This window comes from Athene noctua, chromosome 3 (genome assembly GCF_965140245.1).
Source record: "Athene noctua chromosome 3, bAthNoc1.hap1.1, whole genome shotgun sequence".
Lineage (NCBI taxonomy): Eukaryota > Metazoa > Chordata > Aves > Strigiformes > Strigidae > Athene > Athene noctua.
This window is the reverse complement of record NC_134039.1, coordinates 17742782-17764141: the sequence shown is the minus strand read 5'-3', so window position 1 is coordinate 17764141 and position 21360 is coordinate 17742782. Positions and strand designations below refer to the sequence as shown.

At 47.6% G+C, this 21360-nt stretch overlaps 1 protein-coding gene across 1 annotated transcript in view; it reads right to left on the bottom strand.

Annotated features, from left to right (window-relative positions):
- Nucleotides 1–3017: 3017 nt before the first annotated feature.
- Nucleotides 3018–21360, bottom strand: part of WNT5B (Wnt family member 5B) — a 74363-nt gene continuing 56020 nt past the window's right edge. The window contains exons 2-5 of the mRNA XM_074902140.1: nt 19415–19557; nt 18435–18682; nt 11960–12252; nt 3018–4540 (exon numbers count right to left, since the gene is read on the bottom strand). Of these exons, the coding sequence (XP_074758241.1) occupies nt 4082–4540; nt 11960–12252; nt 18435–18682; nt 19415–19557 (1143 nt within the window). The 3' untranslated portion in view covers nt 3018–4081. The remainder of the gene's footprint in view (nt 4541–11959; nt 12253–18434; nt 18683–19414; nt 19558–21360) is intronic.

Sequence of the window (21360 nt, the reverse complement as noted above, 5' to 3'; positions counted from 1 at the left end):
TCTATATTTCTGCAGCCACAGGTGATTAGGAATTGCTCCCACAGCATAATTTAAACCTACTAGGCTTCTCTTTGGAAATGGTCAAGTAAATAGCATGAGACCCTTGTCTATTTGATTTTATATGACTGAACAAGAGCTGCTTCATTTGTGCTTTGTCAGGGCAACAAAACTTGGGTCCATATAGAAAGTGTAACTTACACTCATGCTGCGTGTCTGGGTTCAACTTGGCTGTTTCCTGGATTGCAAAAGTCTCTCTGTTACCTTGAACTCTGGGTAGGCACAGACTTTTTGGGGACAAAGAATGGGAGCCTTCAAACAATGTAAATGGCCTAGAGTCCGGTAGTGTTAAAAGGTCAATTTAAATCTTCTCACAACCTTGCCACTATCTCTTCACCATAATTGATACAAAATGAAAGTTTCTGTTTGTTCTGGGATCTGCTATTGCTTTGCTTACCTTGCAGCAGAACATACTAAGGCCTCATTCACTCACATTATAACTTATGTATTACTAGCCAGTTGGAAAATGATGACAGATTTGCATCCTGTTCTGCTCCGTTTAGGAGCTGATGTTCACTGACTTGCAGTAACCGTATATTTGCATAGTGCCTTTAACTCCAAAATATTTTAGTTTTACATGACTTACAGGTGGTCATTTCTATCAGTCTTGAAGTGCAGTGACTTCAGGGTTGGAATGTGGCAGCTGGTTACCAGTACACACTATATAATAGTGTATTGTGTGAATATCTTATCCATATGAACTGCAAACAGAATTTGAGCGGGCAGGTATTTGATTCAGAGACCAGGCTAACTTCCCTAAGCCTTACTGTTGCTACAAGATATTCAATACCCATAAATAAACAAGCCCCGAGTTCACCCCTCTTTTGCAGAGCAGTCTTCCCTCCAGTGTTGTGCTGGAGTGGAGCTTCACTGCAACAGACACTTCGAGGTTCATGCTGAGCACCCCCAGCAACGACCTCCAAGCATCTGACCCTCCAAGGTGCTGCTGAGCCTCTTTGTCCTGAATTGAGCATGTCTCCACACAATGGGGATACAGCTGTCTGCCTGCCACAGTTAATGAGCATAGAGGGTAGGCCTTCAGTTGTGTTTTTTTCAGCCATATTTCTCAAAGAGATTTACAGATAAAGCAGGTATTCTGCTCCTCATTTTATACAGGAGGAGGCTGGAGGCTAAAATGCAAAGAAATTAACCAACATTGAAGATTACATAGCAGATAATCGGCAGATCTCAGAATCAAGCTTAGCTCCCCACCCCCACATCCCTCTACCACTTTGTGCATCTACAAGGCAAAACTTAGAATCCACCATTTCTTAACTGTCATGCTAAAGAAGCAGTTCTGCTACAGCTTTCTGTTTGACTTTGGCTTTGCATCAAACCAAACTCAGTGTGCTCTTACACTTACTACCACCCTAAGGAGGTTCTTTTATGCGTGGGTGCCATAGAAATTAAGGTTTAAGCTAGAGTTTAGCAGGATCAATTTTTTTGATACAAGACTGAAACCCAGGTCTTGTAAAAAAGGACAGGGGAGGAGGGAAAGAAATCCAATGGTCACTTCCCTCCTATTGCTATATGGTCCCAGTCCAGTAGGAACAACTGGCTCCAACCAGGCTGCCAGAGGTCAAGTCGTGAGACAAAAGGCCAAAAATCATCTTTTTTCCATCCAGACAACATATTAGGGACATATCCAGGGACACCCAGATGAATAGTATCCCTAACAATGCCAATTTTCTGCTCCCAAAGTTGTTTACCCCCACAAAATTGATTGTGGTGCCAAACTGCAAGAAGAGTTGCGACTCCTGTAAATGTGTGGTCTTTATTGGGAAGGCCAAATGAAATAATTTTGAATTATTAGACATATTAACAGTGCCTGAGGGTGTCATATACAAATAGCTGACACGTTTAAGTACTGATGCAATAAGGATGGACAAGAACATGAGGTGAGGGTGGTGGGAGGAAAGGTCTTTTTTAGATGTATCCAAGGTAGAGTAAGTTTTATTACTGGGCTAGAAACATATAGTATCCCAGGAGTGAATAGCTCACACATTTGATCCAATCTTGGGCTCAGTCCAGCTCCCACTGAAGTTTAATGGGAGTTGGATCAGGCCACTGCACTCACATTTTTTCCATGCATGGAAAACTATTTCCGTTACTTTGAATTACAATACCACTGGCTTTGGATTTTATATAATAAAATAAATCTAGGCCACTGTTTATATTCCAAGAAACTGCATTCTGGGATGCCAGCAAATATATTGCCTGTTGGATTAAAAAAAATAAAATAAAAACTGGACACACTGGTTTAAAAAAACAACAGCTCTTAATTATTAAACATAATTTTTCTTGCTTGTGCTTTTCTGGAGTCCTCAAATATTTGAAGTATGAAAGGTACATATAAATTCTTCTCCGGTGGTTGAAATGGTGGAATCTGTAGAGCTGCAATGCTTTATAAGAAACAGAGGTTTAATATAAAAATAATAATCTTCATGACTGGCTCTTTGCTTATTGGCATATTTTGCACATTTTAAAATTTACGGTAAAAAAATCCAAACAACACCCTGGGAATGTCAGTAACAAAGGGGATGTATATTAACAAACCCTTGTATTTTGGGGACTGCTTCTCTTGATTGTTCTGACTGCAAATGAACTCTGCAGATGCTGCAGCACAGGAAATGTCTTGTGCTGGGAGCAGCATTTGTTCTCTGCTTTATGAATTGGATTCTACTAAAATCCCAATGTGGTAAGACTGATTAGCAGACTTTGGTAATGCCTTCTGCCCTAGTACAATTTTATTATACTCTTTTATTACCAATGAAAAACACAGAAAATACTTCCATTGGCGAATATATGCCCACATTCTGTGAGCTTATGTATCTGTGGTTAGTTTATGCTGGGGAAGAGCATGGCCCCTAGACTCTGAAATACTGAGCAGCAAAATAAGACACCCCACCAAAAGAATAAAACAGAGACACACATATACACAATCAACAGAGGGGAAGAAATGTCATTGAGGGGTGTTTAATGTTAAAGAGAAACTATACATCTGGGATGGTGGTGAGGAGGATTTAATAGAGCTGAACAAGGTGACCACCTGCATCCACTTCAAAGAGGAAAACCAGCAGCGGTACGAGGAGTGCTTATGCAGTCAGGTGCACATGTGTGCATGCAATGCTTCTTTCTACTGATAAAATATGTAGTATATTGCCTATGATGTATATTGCCTTTGCAAACATCCCTGGGCACCGGCAGCTTCTCCTCTATACTGACAAACTAAGTTTCATCATGGGATTAAGAGGAAAAGAAAAACAATCACCTTCATGCACATAGCCCTATAGTCCGAGCTGGACAGATTTCCCCTTTGCCCAGGCGGTACAGAAGAGCTAGGCGCTGGCTTCATGGGGACTCCCAGGCTGTGTGCTGGTCAGCCACAGGTCACACCTTCCTTCCTCACAACAGCAGGTTGTAAACCTTCCTCCACCACACTGTGGTCTGTGCAGCATCCAGGAATAGTTTACAGGACTCTGGATTTTAAGCCATATTCTTGTAGAGGAGCCTTGGCTAACTTTCTCTCTTAATGTGACAAAGCCCTTTAGAGGGACCAAGAATTGATTCCAGATTCCCCAGTGGGTTTAGTGGGGTGGCGGGGTTTGAAACTCAGGTATCTAGGACTTGCCCACATCTGGCTGTAATTTCAGATGTGCAATAACTGTGCAAAATGCTGAGATTTACCGATGAGAGAGCAGAAAGAACCCACTCTTGTCCTCGTTGGCCTTGTTTCTGTAATGAAATAGTATGTGCTTGTGTGCAGGGGGGAGTTCATTTTGTCAGCACCTCCTCAGCCTCTTCAACTTGACTGAAACATCCAAGGGGAGATGAACCCAAAGACAAACTCCCCAGCAGAACTGAAGGAATGGCAAACCAGCTGGCCTGATGGGGGAAATTTCAAAACCAAAATGTCTCTTAAATAAGCTTCTTTAATTATTATCATCATCTGTTTATTTATACAAATATAAAATATATTTATATAGATTTATATAATATAGATTTGTTGCTTTGGTGGCTCCTTTCATTTACAGACGTACTGGTCAACGATCTCTGTGCACTTTTTACACTTGACGTAACAGCACCAATGGAACTTGCAGTGGCAACGCTCCACCTGGACACTCTTGAACTGGTCATAACCCCGTCCGCAGCACATCAGCTCACACCCATCCATGCCCTCTGACGTCTTGTTGCACAGTCGGCCCTGGGTGCCCAGAGAGCCCGTGGTCTCATTGCGCAGGCAATAGTCCGGGCTGGGGTCGACGTAAACCAGGTCCTCTTGTGTCGGCATGTTGAAACGGTTGTTCACCAGCTCCAGCTTGCCCTTGCGGCTGATCCTCATAGCAGCAGCGCTGTCGTACTTCTCCTTCAGCAGGTCGCCCACCTTGCGGAAGTCAGCCAGCTGCAGCCAGCAAGTCTTGAGGCTGCAGGAGCCCGACACACCATGACACTTGCAGGCCACGTCCGCCAGCTTGTACACGGCCTGCAGGAAAAGAAATACAATCAGGCAAAGCTGTGTTAATTCCTGCTGCACTGGCAGCTGGTTTAATTACAATTAATTCATCACGCTTTCATAACTGCTTTGATTATCCCACAATTTCTGTTGTTTCACCCTTCAGAAGAGACAAAAGTCTCCTCTTCCTCCTGTCGCAACTGCTGCGTTCCTGTCCCTAAATATTTCTATTTCTGGGCACATTGCCTCAAAACATGACTTTGTCACTACACTTTCTTATCCTCTGGCAGATTTCTGACTTGACAGCAGGATCAAGACCAGGAGAGAAGAGTCCTCTCCACGTGGACTCTGGAAATTCCCCCAGTCTCACGGACCACGGTAGTATTGCATGTTTTTCCCTTCAGAGCTGTGAAAAGGGAAGACCTGGAAACACGCCCATTTCCTACCACCTGCACCAGGAACTGACAGGGATACATCTGCATCCTTTTGAAATGAATCCATGGATCCACACCCTTTCCCTCCATCTCTGCCGAGAGGAACTCATTCAGGGGCAGTGTCCAAAGGAGCCATTGCTTTCCGGAGAGGAGCAAGCAGGGGTGGCATGGTGATGAAAAAGATGAACACCTCTACCCTGGAACAGAGCAGTTCACCTCTGCTCGAGGTGTTACCAGGCGCCCTCCTTGAAGAGCAGGGCTGAGCTGCAAGCCCTAACTGCAAACCTGCGCCATCTTGTGTCCAGACATTTCCCTGCACCAACAGGACTGTGGCCACGCAGAAGGGCCCACGATTTAAACAGCAAATGCAAGCTCTCAGGCCTGTCTTCTCCGAGATAATATCAGCTATGTTTTCAGGAGTCTGCGGGGGCTGCAGATGCATCATACCTCTGAAAATCGGCATCCAAATTAACAAATAGTCTTGAAAATTCAAGTCAGTGAGCTTTAAGCCCTGAGCAGAGCAAGTACATGATGTAAAGGATAATGGTGGTCACTTTCCTCCTCCCCACACTAGCTGGGAGAAGGGAGAAATATTGAAAAATATTCTAGAATAACAAACTTCAAAATAAACTGAAAATGCAGGTTGCGTTTGCTCTTTCCATTCATTTCAAAGACAGGTACAACACTGCATGCTGCATGAGATCCTGTCATCACACAGGCGCTGAGAGAGTTTGCAGAAAAAAGACCTGGCGTCCCCACATGATCAGTAACCCCGCGTTACAGCAGCTTACCCCCCCAGCCCTTGCTCCTCACGCTCTCACCATCAGGCTCACATCTGCTCTCCCATGACCATCCTGCATGTTCGCAGGGCAGTACCCCTGCCAGATACTATGTACCAAGAAGAACTGTTTGACATTCGCTGCCAAATTACAATCAAGGAACGTGTGAAAAAACGAGGATGTTCTGAAGGAGATGGCAGTATGTCTTCTAACCAGGTTTACTGCTGAAGAAAGCAGCCAAACACTGAAGTTTCTTTCTGTCTCACTCACCAACACTGAAGAAAGCTCCCCAGCTCTCTGCATTCGCTTGCCAAGGAGTAGATGATTAAGGCAATTGACCGTACTGCAAGCAAAACCTTCTGCCTATGACTACGTCCTGGACCAGCAGTGAGAGGTCACAACTGGCTGCTCCTGGTCTAACTAATGTCTAGTGCTTTTGACAGCTAGTGAAGATCCAATTTGGCTTAATGGCTAAATCACATGGAGGCTGATCCAGCTCCCAAGAAAGTCAGTGGAGTGAGTCCTTAAAACAGAGAAGCTTTAGTTCTGCTCCCTGGAGCTCAATTTACTGAGGCAATCTCTCAGGGCACAGTGTAACAGCTACAGGGTGGGAGTTAAGCACTTGTCTTGGATCGGACTACAACTGCAGAGGACCAACCACACCATTACTTAAGGATTTCTGCTGTACTATAACCAGACAGAGCTACAGCTAAATTTCCCGAGCCCCAGACACTTACTATATCCTCACTGCATTGCCAGCCTGCTTGTTATAAGCTTGTGTTAGCACTTTTTGGTTACAGTTCTATCAAATCCCAGGCCACTCGTGCCTCTCTTGCCCTTGCATGTGTTTTTATAAAGTATTATGATTCTTCCTAATCCTGGGCTTTGTTCCTTTAGAAAAACACGGCAATTTGATCCCTCTCAGTGAATGTCATGGGACTGAGTTCACTCCAACTCAGCTTTAAACAACTGATGCTCATAACATCTGGCCCATGTGGGTAGTAGCTGTGCTGGGGAATGTGAACACTACCAGTTATCACAGGTAAGCATGGTGCTACTCAGCCCCCTGCAGCTCCCACTATCAATGTCCCATGAAGGTAACCATAGCTTCAGCTGCTAAATGGCTCTCCCACTCTCCCCTTTTGCTGCCTGGATGGGGAGAAAGCAGAGGGAATTGGAGAATTCCTCTCTAGCTGGGCTCAGGTCAAGGTAAAGCGTAACAGACCCCACATGAAGTTCTGAGGGCAGGGTCTGATCAATGGCCATGCCACTTAAACAGGTTGAAAACACCTCTAATGGAAAGGCTTAAAGCCCCTTCCCATAAGCCCAAGTTCTCTTCCAATTCTTTTCTTGCAAGAACAGGAACGGGAAGAGAATTAATGGGGAATTCCTATGTGGTCAATTAGCCAGGCCCCCTTCCAGGCTTCTCTGGCAGTGGCTTGAGTGACTGATGATTGAGGCCTGCCATATGCTGACTGGGTAAACAGCACGGAAGGACTGACTGCCACAGTCTGCCAGACAGAGCAACAGATAAGGAACAGGGAGGAAATAAAAGAGGGTAATGGAGACCAACTGGAAGAAAAAGACAGATGGAAGGAAAGGACATATTGAGATAACAGCCAAAGACAAACAAACAAGGGCAATAAAGCTAGGAGCCACCACCACAAGGACTCCGACATGGAGTGAAGGGTGATGGGGTCAGAACCGCCTGCAAGATAAAAGACTTCTGGTCCCTTCCTGCCCCTCTCAGCTCCTTCTCAGAACCATGGGGAGCAGAGACAATCTTCTCTTCTGCCACCAGAGATCCTCGGAGTTCAAGGAGAACTTTCTCACCCACAGGAAACTGAGTGAGGGGACATGACAAAAGTCTGCCTAGAAATCAGAAGACATCAGTTGGAAACACTGTCTGGGAAAGTGGGGCAAGGCTGTATGTGGGATGGCACCCGGTGGCTACTCAGCAATGCTCACTGCCTTGTCTTCAGTACTGCTTTCTTTCAGCATCAACTTTCAGGAGTATGGAGTTACACATGCACCTTCCTACTTCCAAAACCAGAATCTCAGAAGTGAAAACTTAACATTTAGGAATGCAGGACTAGATGGGACCTCCTCAGTTATTAAGTAGGATGTCTTGCTATTGTAGGCACTGCTTCAAATAATATTTTCCTTAAATATATAGAGTGCTCTTTTAAAAGTAATTAGGTTTTCAGCCACTATTATTCTGATCACTATTCCAAAGATAAAGTATCTTTTTCTAATTTCCAGCCTAAATGTATTCACTTTATGCCCATTTGCTATTGTGCCAAATTGGCCTTTTGCTTAAAAAGTACTTTTCCTCCCCTATTATTTCTCCCACGAACACAGTCATACCCTCTCTCAACTTTCACTTTGCTTCGCTAAACATGGCAAGCGATTCTAGCCCCCTTTCTTAAGGAAAGATTCCTATCCCTTGGGTCAACCATAAGAAGCCTTTTCTAGTCTGAGGTCATTTTGCTTGGGAATATGAGAACATACAGTATTTTGGGACCTCACAAGAGCTTAACACAATGGCATTAGTATTCCCTCATGCTTTATGAAAAGACTTTCCCTAGTACATTATAGGATATTTACCACCTTCTGAGCCACATTACATCTGCAGTAATCTGCAGCTGACTGCTGCGCCCAATTCTTTTCTACTCGTTTCCTAATGACTAAAATGTTTTTCATACAAGACCTCAAATGATGGTCTTAATGTAGGTTTATTGGACGTCATTAGCTGCTGTACAAAATTTGGATTCTACCTGCCACCTTTGCATCATCAGCAAATTTCACCAGCCCATTCCTAATTCTTGTGTTGAGGCTGAGAAACAAAAATACTAAGTGTTGGTCTTCAGGCAAGTCCTTGAAGAACTGTGCTAATTAAGCTGTCAAAATCAAGATATGTCCTTTCACACAACTTACTGACATCTTTCCTTGAACCAGTTTCTTGTCTACCTCATAGCTGCTGCATTTTTCTTTATCCTTCCCAATTTAACCAACTGTTTCCCATGTGGAAATATATAAAATGTCTCCCAGATGTTCAGATAAAAGACACCTATGAGATCTATTTTGCTTTTTAGGAAATCAGTGATGTTCTAAATGACTGTGTGATCAATCTTTGAGAAATTCTTCTCAAATTATTTCCCATTTTGCCTCATCCTCTGAGATATCCTTTCCCTCAGGTCCTACTCTAAATGCTGCCAAGGTCACACTGCCTGTGCTGCCAGGTGCCAGCTCTTTCAGAATGCCAGGAAAGTAAGTGGGCACTCCTTGTGAGTTGAGCGCTTTACGTTACCTGAGTTTTGCCTCCACCTTGGTTGTAATAAATTTCCATTTCCAGTCTTTCTCCTTTACTCCCATGCTAATATATTTCTAAGAGCCAAGAGGAAAGGTGTTTGCCTTGTACTGGCCAAATACCGCCCTGACCAGACAACCCGGGAAACTGTAGCAGTGCCAGCTCAGAGCCACCCCAGGTCTTATCTCTATCCAGATCCTTTCATATTCATCTCCTTTCCCAATCCTGGCATCTCCATTCCTCACTACCCCCAAGTCCTCATCCACTCAATCCATCCCAAAGCCCCACTCCCATTTACTTCAGAGTCCTCCATTCTCCCAAGCCTTTGCTACTCAGCTTCTCTTCTTCTACCTGAGTGAAGAGTACAGCTGCCCCCTCATGCCTTCCTCATTCCCACAGGGTGCCAGCACCATTGCCCAATGCCTACTGTGACAGACCTTCCCTGCTCCTAGGGCACCCTGCCTGGCTTCTCCCAAAGAGCACATTCCCAGGGGGATTTAAAAATCTACACTACAAGCACTTACTCCCCTCAGCAGAAATGTTGAGGACAGAAAAAGACATCATTGTGCAGCAGATATATGGTACTCCTCCCCATGAGTAATGCCCCCCATTCCAACTTGAAGCCCTAGGTAAAGCATTCACTTACTTTAGGGACCAGAATTACTCCATCTTTAGACAGTCCCATCCTCATTGAGTAGCCATCTCCTTTCTTCCAATCTACTCCAATTTGCAAAGTTTTAAAAAATTTTACTCTTTATTTTACTACCCATTGCAAGGTCTGACTCAGCATGATTCTTTACTGTTCTCACTTCATCTTTACGCTTCCTTGACCTCTAAGACAGAGCTTTTCATTATTTATTTGCTATCAGTTCTTTTTTTTTCCCATTCTTACTAGGCTCTCAGTCTATTCCTAACAGCTTCTCTGTGGTAATTATTCATTCAGTGAGGTCTGGATATTCTTCCTACAAGCTTTTTCCTCTTGCTTGGCATGCAGAATTGTAATGGCTTTAGCATCTTGGACTTGAAAAAGTTCCAGACCTCCTCCACATCAAGTTCCTCAGCTGAGTTTACTAACTGGCTCCCTTAGTTTATCAGTGTTTGTTCTTTGAAATCCACAAGCTTAATTACACACTGGTTTATACTTGCATTTAATTTAATCTAAAATGACTTGTGTTCATTTAATATAAGGTTATTTTCTACAGCCATCTGTTCCAGTCTACAAAAAACAAGCTTGAAATAACATTGTCTTTTGCTGGCCCCCTTGGAAAGCTTTTGACCAGGTCCTGTGTTAACTGGAGACACAGAAATCGCCTTGAGAGCTTGTCCGTGGAGTCCAAAGAAGCATGGGCACTGTAGCATTCCAAGAACAATTTAAACAACTTTCTTCACTGTAGTAAAGGCAGGACATAACTGGTTTTAGCTCTGTCCTTAAAGCAGGACAAAGCTTTCTTTCATCTAAAACCGTATCCTCATCTGAAATCACAACTCAGTGAGATTCTTGCCCATATAACAAGAATAACAAGACAGGGTGGTGTTTTACGCATGCTGTGGAGCAAGGATCTTCTGACTTGATCTTCTAATACAGATGTTACTACAGTTCAGCTGGCACCTCAAACTGTTGGCCATATTCTGTCTCTGGATCCCTCAAGGCAATAGGACTGGCTCTTAAAAAGTCTCATAACATATTCCCTCTGTATTTTAGGCAGGGTATTTATTTGTAGTAATCCAAGTTCATGACTCCATACATATAAGATGTTTAAAGCATGTAATGCAGAGAAGAATGTAACTTTCAGGCTACTACTTTGTGGAGGAATGACACCCCTGCCCCCATTTCTAAGCAAATGCAGACCCTCTGCCCTTTCAAGACAAAAAACCCAACCACAAACCAAGACCTACTGAGTTCTACAGTTTTTAAGTCCACAGTTTTCCACCTACTGCAAATTTACCCCAGTTTGGTTTTGCAAAAAAACCCATGGAGTATGTGCAACGCTTCAACCTAACACGCTGATTTCACAATCAAAAAAATTGAGCAAATCTTCTTTGGTGGCAAAATGAAGCCCAAATTGCATGCAGAAAATACAGACATACATGGGAAAGGGAAAGATAATTCAGTAACAATTAGAAGTAAGAAATGGGAGAAAATTGATAAGGAAACTAAAGATATAAGTTAAGAATGTACAAAAGAGCAAGGCTAAGTACACAATAGGATCTTTTAATATGCGTTAGAAATAACATTAACCGTAGAAAAGTTCACTACTAGGGAAGAATGATAAAAATTTTAAACACCCTGTGGAAAAGGCACAAATGTTCAAGTAAGTATTCCTGTTCTATGTTTGGAAAGAGGCAGGATTATATAGTTGTACTACATATGATCAATGCCACACCTTCCAATCACAGAGGAATTGTGTAAAAAGCAAGTATGCAAATTATTTATTTTGTCAATACCAAATAAGTTTCAGAGGTAGCCAGGTAGCCTGATTCAATATTTGCTTCTGGCCTTACATTCCCAAAAATCTGAATGATGGCAGTAGAAGAGAACTTCACATGCCAACAGATTCTTCTTTTCACCACCCGCCTGTCACTTTGGCAGCTCTGAGTAGCCAGTTTCTGAGATGTAAACCTTGAAAGCGGGCCATGACAGCACCTAGTTTGTTTGGAAAGGGCTTACATGTCTGCACACATGTGCCATACAGTACCTCAACAAACTCAAAAACTCACTGGCTTTAGCAATAGAAGCCTGCCATTAAAGCTGGAATATAATACTGTCAATATTGTGTGTGTTGACAAAAATGAAGAAAATGTGACCATACACTGTTACTGGGGCATCATTGGATTATACCTTGTCAAACCACCAAGTAAGGTGGTATCTAGCTATCTCAAGCCTTCTGAATCAGTCTCAAGAGGAAAGGGTAAGCATTCAACTTACCCTGCGACCAGCCTCGTTGTTCTGCAAGTTCATCAGCATGCGAGCCTGCTCCTCTGAACCTCTCACGTAGTTCTTCTCCCTCTCCTTGGCATCCACAAACTCCTTGGCAAAACGATATCCATACTCCACGTTATCTCCGCAGCCACCCCACAGCCAGTCTCGGGGCAAGTCCTTGGGCCGGGCCGTCCGGCTGCAGCCACAGCTGGAGAGCTCTCCTTCACGGCAAGCCCGGCTGATTGCATTCACCACCCCGGCAGCACTGACAGCATAGGTGAAAGCCGTCTCTCGGCTCCCTGTGAGAGAGATGTGAGAAGCAAATTAACAAAAGACAGATCTTGTTTAACAAACGCAAGGCGCAGCAAGGAGCAAGCAAACGGGCTCCAGACAGTAGGTCATGGTGTGCTGAGAAGGCGCACAGAATTAATTGGAACAAAAGAATGGGGTAGTCAGGCGCAAGAGCACCACTCTGCTGGTAGAGGGGGAACGGTCCTAACTCATGCCTGCATCCCGTTTTTGCTTTCGTTTCACAGTAACAGCTCCAGTCAATTGTCTGGAGCTGGCAGTTTCTTTGTAACCAGGATCAAACCCAAATCAGATTCTCTGACACACACCAAGGCACAGTCTGAGATTCCTGCTGTTGCCTGGAGGAATGCTATTGGGAAGAGCATGTACTTCATGAATTTGTAGGTGTTGCTCCTCAAGGGTCACTATTTTTATTACACCTATGTTTGCCCATTTAAGAGCCCTGGAAACTCCAGTACTTCCCCCCCAAAAATAGCAACACTACAGGCAGGGACTGCTCTGCTTCTTTCCCCTTCAGTATCCTCTCCTTTTAATGTGGAGAAAACTCATGCAGCAAGAGAGTTATTCACTTGCTGAAAATACAGCTGCTGCCTTAGCCACTGAATTTTCAATAATCATTGGGAACAACTAACGAAGTTGGGTCTGTGCAAAAGGAGTGTTCCAGCTAAGACAGATATCACTCTGGAATGGTTTTCATTCAGTTGAGACAAGCATTGTTTTATGGGCTCCTCAGTTCATCAACCTTATTTTCATTTACATAAGGCCAGCTGAGGATTGTTTTGAAACAAACTGAAGGTAACCCATTTTTACACTAAAGCATCAAGGCAGAGGCTCTCCCAATGCCTACAGAACCGCACTGCTGGAGCGAGTAAAACTTTCCCATGTAGACAATAATAAATGAAAAGACTTTCCATTAGCAGGTTTACTAGAGACTGCTGTGCCTGGAGTGTATGCTCCATACAGCTCAGAGTCTGAGCCAAGCAGATGGATCAGGTCTCCAGCTCTGTATTCCTGGCAGTGATTCAGCCCCAATTTGACCGGGGCACCAACGCAGCCAGAACACTGCATGACGCCAAGTGTGCTGCACCAGCGAGTGCTGTGGGTCTGAAGGGCACGGGGGGTAGAGGGGAATGAGGAGGAGAGGGAGGCAGTCCACACCTGCACTCTTGCCACATGGTGTAATAAACGACACCTTCAGAGTAATTGTGTGCATCACCAAACTTTCAGGTGATAAACAGAACAACTGCCAAAGCTTCATTGGGCTAAGCAATCTGATTGTGAAGAGCTACCTACACCAAACCCCAGCAAGATGCTCTCAAGCTGAGAGCCCAAGAGGGCAGATCCTCCAAGAACAGTTTGTCACCAGCCCACGAGGCTCTCTGTGCCAGCTCCCTCAGCAGGACTGAGCTGATGCTTTTGGTATGCTCTTGTTCCAATTTGCATGTGCTGACAATCTGTAATTAATAGCAGCTTATCACCAGCTTAGTGGTAATGACCCAAGACAAAGGCAAGGCTGTGAATGGCATCCACCTTGCAGAACAACTTGTGATTTTTTTCCCCTTAAATGTGAGTTGTTTCTCACAAATTGTAAGGGTTTCTGCTCTGGAGTACAGCACAAGGCTGATAAAATGCTACAGGATACATTAGAGAAGGGAGGGCTTTAGTAGCAGGTCACAAGAAGAGAACTATGCAGCTCCAAACCTCCCTGGTCCGAGAGTTAGAGAGGAATGTCTCCTAGGTAAGGTTAATTCAGCAGAGCCTGCCCCATGAGGGAATTATGGTCATTTTTCAGCAACCAAAATCAAGCTTTTATTCATCTAGTTTGTTTTGCATGTTACAAGTATTTTAAGGTAAAGGTCCAATGCGCAGTTTTGCTCCTACCAGTCTGTGCTTGTATGGTGAGAGCCCTGCGGACACACCAATCACCCTGTTAAGCAGAGCACTCCCTGCGCCTACAGAGATAAAATACATACAAGGAAAGGACCTCCCTGTGTTACAGCTTGTGCAACAAAGCCTGCATGACTCCAGGTGCATAGCACCCTTACAGCTTGATCGAGATCCCTGAAAGCATAGACTGGTTTTATTTACACTTTTGCTGTCCATGTTTTAACTATTTCCACATTTCAGATGAAGCAGCTCAACTTGACGTGCAGCCCCTAGAACCGCATGAGGAGTTTAGGCTGCTGAGGATGGTGGTGGAAGAGGCTGAAACGAGTCACAGTGGCGTTTTTCCCTCCCCCCTTGCTGCTCATGAAGCAGAACAAACCACGGTGCTCACTGGATGTAGGTTTGGTAGACTGCAGCTTGGTTTGGGAGGCAGGATCGGACATGTGCATGAAACCCTGTGCTAATACAAAGCAAATTTGTAGCTGGCAACTGTGAGCTTATACATCCCAGATTCCTCTGCTCTCCTGCCACACCTTCCAACCTTGGAAAAGTATTTGAGGTTTCGCTCATTATCTCAAAGCTCTCTCCAGTTCCACACCTCTGTGCTGTCATCTCAAAGGACAGGGGTGTTATTCCCCAAATTTGTGCAGGCGTGAACAGAGGTTACAGAGGTGGTCAGGCAAGTTAACCCCCCTCCTGCCCTCTCCCCCGGCCATGCCGAGCCCTCCCGGGCCACCGTGCCCTGGGCAGGCCTGGGACGATGCAGGGGGTTGCAGCCCCCGGGAGGCTCTGCCCGCGGGCGCGGAGCTCCACGGAGCTCTGCTGCCCTCCTGTGCCCGCCGGCCACCGGCCGCAGGACCGGGAGCTCGGGGCTGCGGCTGCTTTCAGGGGGCACCGTGATGCCAGGGTGAGCTGTGCCCAGGCAAGGTGTCAGTCCCCAGGGCCTCCTCTTCGGGAGCTCCACAAGAAGGAGATGGGAGAAGAACTGACCCCTGTGGGGAGGCTGACGCAGAGATGATAAAAATGTGTCGCTCTAACTTTTTTGATGGAAAAAGTTTTGTTTTCAACTGATTTTTTTTTTAAAGGATCTCTATAAAGTTTGCCGACCTCGAAGAAAAACGAGGAAATATATTTCTCTTTGTTCTCTTCTTTTACGACTCTTTTTTTTTTTTTTTTTTTTTTTCTTTTCGCATTTGAAAAGGCAGAAGAGATAACATCTTTGGCTCCAGAAAGGACTGGACTGACCTGGAAACTCCAGCCTTGCATTTAGGATTGCACCGATGTAGATATACTCTCTCCTCCCCTGAGGAAGTTCTAACCCGACTTTTTGGGGTGCTCTGTTCTCTCCCTCATAAATGTAGAACTAAGGAATGTGTCTATATATAGATATATAAACAGAGAGAGAGTCTAAAATCTGTATTGACAGAACAAGAAGCAACTTCAGAAGGATAGATTTTGTACAGTGCCAGATATCATTATTGAATAAACCACATTTAAAAGGTAAGAGCAGTTCTCACGACAACACAAACACTATAATAAAACAATGCTAAAAAGCAGCCTGCTTCAGTCCTGTGGATGCTTCTACAAATGCTTTGTATCACTGGACTGTCTCACCTCTAGGAAATGCACAAAATGAAGGTGTAATGATTAAACACAGAGTGACTGGGTCTCCTGTTTCGGAGCTGAGCCAAGTTCTGCGAGGAGGAAAGGAAACGAATCTTCCAGGTTTCTGAGTGAACACTCTTGGGAGGCTCTCCCAGGCTTTGGACTTGGCCAGGGCAGGTTCTCCTTGCCTCTCACAATCTGTAGCAGCTCAAGAAATCCTATATGCCATGCCTGCATCGGTGGGTGGGCAGCTGAGGGTTGCTGGCACACTACACACCCTTCTGGGTCCTTCTTATCCCTTCCCCCTCTTCCACAACACTCTGGCATGCCTCTGCACTCTTGCAGATATTCTGGTCTCTAGAACCTTTCTCATGCCATTGGCACAGAGTACAGAAAAAGGGCTGTGGTCCAGGACTGGGGCTCAGAGCTTGAAAACAGGAGACAGGCACACAGTATGAACCCAGAGAAGAATGGCTTTATAGTTGACACAATCTGAGAGATTGAAAAGCTTTGTTTTCTTCCTCAGCATGGAAAATAGATTTGCTGAAATGATGAGCAATGCCTCATTACAAAGTAGGAAAAAGTAAAAGCATAAGGTGGAACTAAGAGACAAGAGAAGAGGCAGCATCCCCCTCCACAGCAGCTTATCACTGACTGGACAACAGTGATGAATCATCATAGATCCAGGCCACCTCTGATGACATTTTTCTTACTTCTGTGCTGTGTTGTGCTGGAGTATGAACATCTGAATATGTGCTACTGACCAGAGAATCTAAAGGAGATAGGTTCAAAACTCTTTGTTAGGATAGGTTTTTAAACAGCAGACAACTGCAGGCAGTCACCTCACAGACACTACCATCAGCAGATTCCCACCAGAGATACAACAGTACTCCTAGCAAACAAATGCACACACACACAAACCAAACAGCAGCAGGACTGCTGGACATGCCCATCATACACCCACACCATCTCTTTCCTCATCAAAACCCAAATCTACTCCCAATCTAAACTAACAGAATCAAATTCATTTAGAGAGGAGGAATCTTTCCTCTTCCACTATTCACTCCAGTCCCTTCTTCCCGTACACCCTCTGATCCTTCCTGACAGTTTTTCATCCTTCAGCTCTGATCTTTGCTTTCTCTTAGTTCACCCTTACTTCTTTTCTCCAGGTCTGGACTCACACACTGGACCAACCCAGGACTGAAGGAATGTACCAAAGAAGAGGTGGTTTGCTCCAGGAGGGGAGATTCCTATTTTCTTGTGTCCTTGTGGAGTCACTAGGATCAATTCAGGGATCTAAAATCTACTCTGTTCTTTGGGATAAGTTACATGTGAAGGAGGGACACCAGAAGGGAGAGATGGAGGTATATTTTCTGTCCTTTCCCTTTGGTGGCTGAAATTTCAGTTTTATACCCCAAAGCAGAAGTTTTAACAATCTGGGATTGCATGCAGCCTCATCCAGCCACCACCCTTGCTATCAGAAAGCGAGAGATCAATGATGCACAGATGCCTTGGATGTATGTCAGGAGCTGAGAGCATGTGTCAGGAAATAGCATTTCCCCCAGAGAAGTGGGGACTTGTTGGGGTATGAGCTGGGCAGAAAGGGAGGAATTAGAATGGCTCTGATGGGCTGAATTAGGAATCGTGAAAGGTTGAGTAACACATGCAGAAATATCTCTAAAGTTCTCTAGGATGACACATAAGAATTTCAGGATCAAACCTAAGGGATCACAGAACTTGGTTACTCTGCTGCCCTATCGCCTTGACACCCCAGAGGTATTAAAAATGCATCTCTTGGTGTCCTGCTGCCTATGTGGGTTTTTTGAGAGTGAAGCCAAAAAGGTGCAAGTAGTGCTGGGGGCAGCTGGGGGTGCAGAGGCTGGAGGTCTTTTTCCATCCCTCGCTAAGTGACCTCACAACCGAGAAACAGTACTGGTTCTTCAGTGTAAATGATCGGCTTTGTGGATGGGAAACAAAACCTTTTCACACGGGGGTTGGAGAGGTGCTTGCATGTGTGTTCGTGTGTTTGTGTGAGTGGCTGTTTTAACACCTTTTCTTTATTGTCCTGGCTGTCGGACACATCAAACCCAGCCCGGATTTCTCAGTTTCTTGCCATCAGATGATTGCATTTCAAAAGGAGCTTGGACAATGTAGCTAGGTCACACCTCAATTCAAGTGCAGCAATGGCCTGTCAATGTGCCTCTTAGGGCCAGCAGGGCAGGAATTATAAAAATCTCTTAGGTTTATACAGAAAGTGGCAGAACAGAGAGGGGGGAGATCCCATACCAGGGGAGTCCATATTTCCCACATCTCAGGGCTACATTCGCTGTCCCAGGGCACTCCAGATGTTGGGAAGGATAACACGGGTCCATTGTTCCTTTCTCCAGCTTCTTCCCTCTCTACCTTTAAACAAGCACACAAAACAAAAGCAGCCCCCCTCTTTCTGACCTCGAGAAAGTGTGTGTGTGTGTGTGTGTCCCATCGCCCCAGCTAGCTCTTGCTGTGGCTCAGGTACACTGCTGCCACCTGCCCAGGGAATAGAAAAATCTCGTTAAAGGCAGCTTTAGGAACCGTGCTAATGGGGCTCATCACTCCCGCGTGTGTATTTAAAGAAAGGGAGAAAGCTACACAGGGACAGCCAGCCTGCGCCCAGCACCTGCCCCGTACCGGGTGCTCCTACCTATTTTCATGACCCGCCCGAAGACGGAGGTGTTGTCCACCGTGCTGCAGTTCCACCGCCGCTGCCGAAACTGGTACTGGCACTCCTTGATGGCACTGCGGGCCCCTTCCCCGATGAACACCATGTGCTCCTGGTAGAGCTGGCAGAGCTTGCGCTGCCCGGGGGAGAGCCCCGGCAGTTGGCTGCACACCGGCTGGGCGCCGATGATGTACATCTCAGGCCTCTGGATGGGATTCATGGCCAAGGACCTACGATGAGAAAAACATCCAAAGGAGTCTGGAGGGAGAGGCCCCCTTCGCAAAACGCCCGGCACCTTTCCCCGCCAGCCCAGCCCAGTCCAGCCCCGCTCCCAAAGCCCGGCCGCATTTCTCATGTCAGCTGCCTCCCTCTACGGCTCTGCCAGATGCGAGGCTTTTCCAGGGCTCTAGCGGGAGAAACACAGCTCGTTTGTAACCCGAGTTTAAACACAGAAGACACCCGGGATGGGGAGGGGGCAGAGAGAAAGCTCAGCACTTTCTCTAAAGAAGAAAGCGAGCTGCTTTTTTTACAGACGGCCAAGCGGGCGATGCCTGCCCGCAAACCGGGCTGTTTTCCGCTCTTTAAGGGAAGGGGGCTCGGCGGCTGCTCCCCGGGCTTTTGGTAGCGGGTAGGAAACCTTACCCACCCCCTCCTTACGCTCCCCCACAGCCTAAAGCCCGGACGGCATTTCAGCACGCCCGTCCAAAAGGAGCCCAGAGATGCCTGGAGGAGAGGGGCTGCGTCCCGCGCCCCGAGAAACTGGGCAGGGACAGCGGGCGGGGGGCACCTCGAAAGAAGCGAGCGGCTGCGAGAGAAGCCTGGCAGGCAGGAAAGTTCCGGCGGGGAGCGCCGGGATCCCGCTCCCGCTCCGCCGGTCGGCCCCCAGCCCCGGTCCCCAGCCCCGGTCCCCGGCCGGCGGCGGCGGACAAAGGCGCCGCCGGCTCCCCCGCGCCCTCACTCACCACCAGGAGTTGGCGTCGGCCACCGGCGAGGTGCAGCTGCAGAGGAGCGCGGCGGCGAGGGCCAGCCTCGGCCCGGTCATGGTGGGCTGCGGGCGGCGGCGCTGGGGCAGCCCCCGCAGAGCCGGCCGCCGGGACGGGGCGCCCTGCGGAGAAACACCGAGGAGGAGCCCTTGGAGCGGGGCCTGCGTGCGGCGGGGGCGCGGCGAGCACAGCCCGCCTGCCGCCCCCTCCCACCCCGCAGGACCCTCCCCCGGCCGCCGCCTCACGGGGGCTCCGGCGGCGGCCCAGACTCCCCCCCCCGGCTCCCGCCCGCCCGCCCTCGGCCCGGGGGCAGGGGCCGCGCCGCCGCCAGAGCCTCCCCGTCCCGCCCCGGGAGGAGTGCGGAGCCGTGTGGGGCTGGCCTCGCCCGTAGGGGCGTCGGGAAGGGCCTCGGGCCGCCCTCGGCTTGGCTGCCTTTGATGCGCCCCCTGCCCCCCCGCCGTGGTCCGCCGGTGCCCCCGCGGGCCGGGGCGCGGAGCCCCGCGGCCGCAGGTGTGCGGGTGCCGGCGGGGACATCAAAGCTCCGCGCTGGCCCCGCTGCATTTGCAGTGCAGGGCCGGCTCGGAAACGAGCTACCTCCCTCCCCAAAACGGCCTCCAGAAGGGCCCCGCGCCATGGCCCCGTCCCCGAGCTCCGGGCGAGGGGTCTGCGAGGCTCGGCGGGGCTGCCGGCGGCGAGCGCAGACGGGGCTGGCACCAGAGCCTAATGGCTTTAGGGGCCCGGGAGGTGGACAGCAGAAAAGCTTCGAAGGCTCCTCTGGTCCAAACGCCCCTCTCCCTTCCCCACTCGACCCATCGGGAACCTCAAAGGCGGGGGGTAATCTGGCAGCTCCTCAGCCCCTTCCCCTCCCAGACACCAGCAGAAAGCAACTGCGGGTGTCCCGGAGCCCTGTGGGTACTTGGCACAAATGCTCCTCACACCCTGCATCCCTCACGCCGCAGGGAAACAGCCACCTTAGCACACCCTCGCCACTGCTGCTGCCACCTCCATCTCTACACATCCTCCCACCACCTGACCCACACGGTCCCCACCTGTGCATCATGGACAAATGTACCCCCCCTCACCGGGCCTGGCGTCCCCCTGCCCCTGCCCCTGCGGCAGTTCTCTTCATGCAGGTGGCACATGCAGTTCCTCCCAGGTTGTGGCCACAGAGCATGTGGCCCAAGGCCTGCAAGAACCCAGCCTTTCACTCTGTCTGCCTCACGAGCAGCGCCCGAGACATGAATCACCAGACTCGGCAGCTCAGACCACTGAAGTATATTTTTTATTGAATTCCTTGCACCCGCCACGGTGGACTTGCTGTGTTTGTTTGCAGCACGCTTCGCTTCCTCCCCCATCCAGATGTGCTGTACCTGCAGCTGGCTGCCCATCTCACCTGGCAGGCAGATGTGGGGCTGCAAGTGCCAGAATTAGCCTCAGGACAAAAAAGTCTTGTGTGACCCAGAACCTGGGCGGGAGGGGAGTTTTACTGCTTGGGCACAGCGGGATCCATGTCTGAAGAAAACAGGGTGAACTTTATTCACATCTTCTATATCCTCCCTTTTCCTCCCACAGCCCTGAGCGTGACGGAGGGACAGCGAGGTGTATGTGTGTGTAGCCACGCATACATGTTTTGGGTCTGTTTCTATAGGGAATAGACAGAATGGAAAGTTTATCTCCAGGAGTCTGGGGAGGAAGGAAGTTGTGTATGGATGAATGGCTTTTCCATGACAAACAATGAGTCTGCACAGACATGGTGTGATGTCACCTAAAGAATTTCCAAGCCAGCCTCAGATCAGAAAACCTTCTCACTGGCAGAGATGAAAAAGTCCCACCTTCCCATCTCACCATAGCCAGAAGGAAGAACTAGGGCAGGGAAAAAAAAATAAGCCCTCACTGTCTCACACACGCACACAAGGCATGTAAAT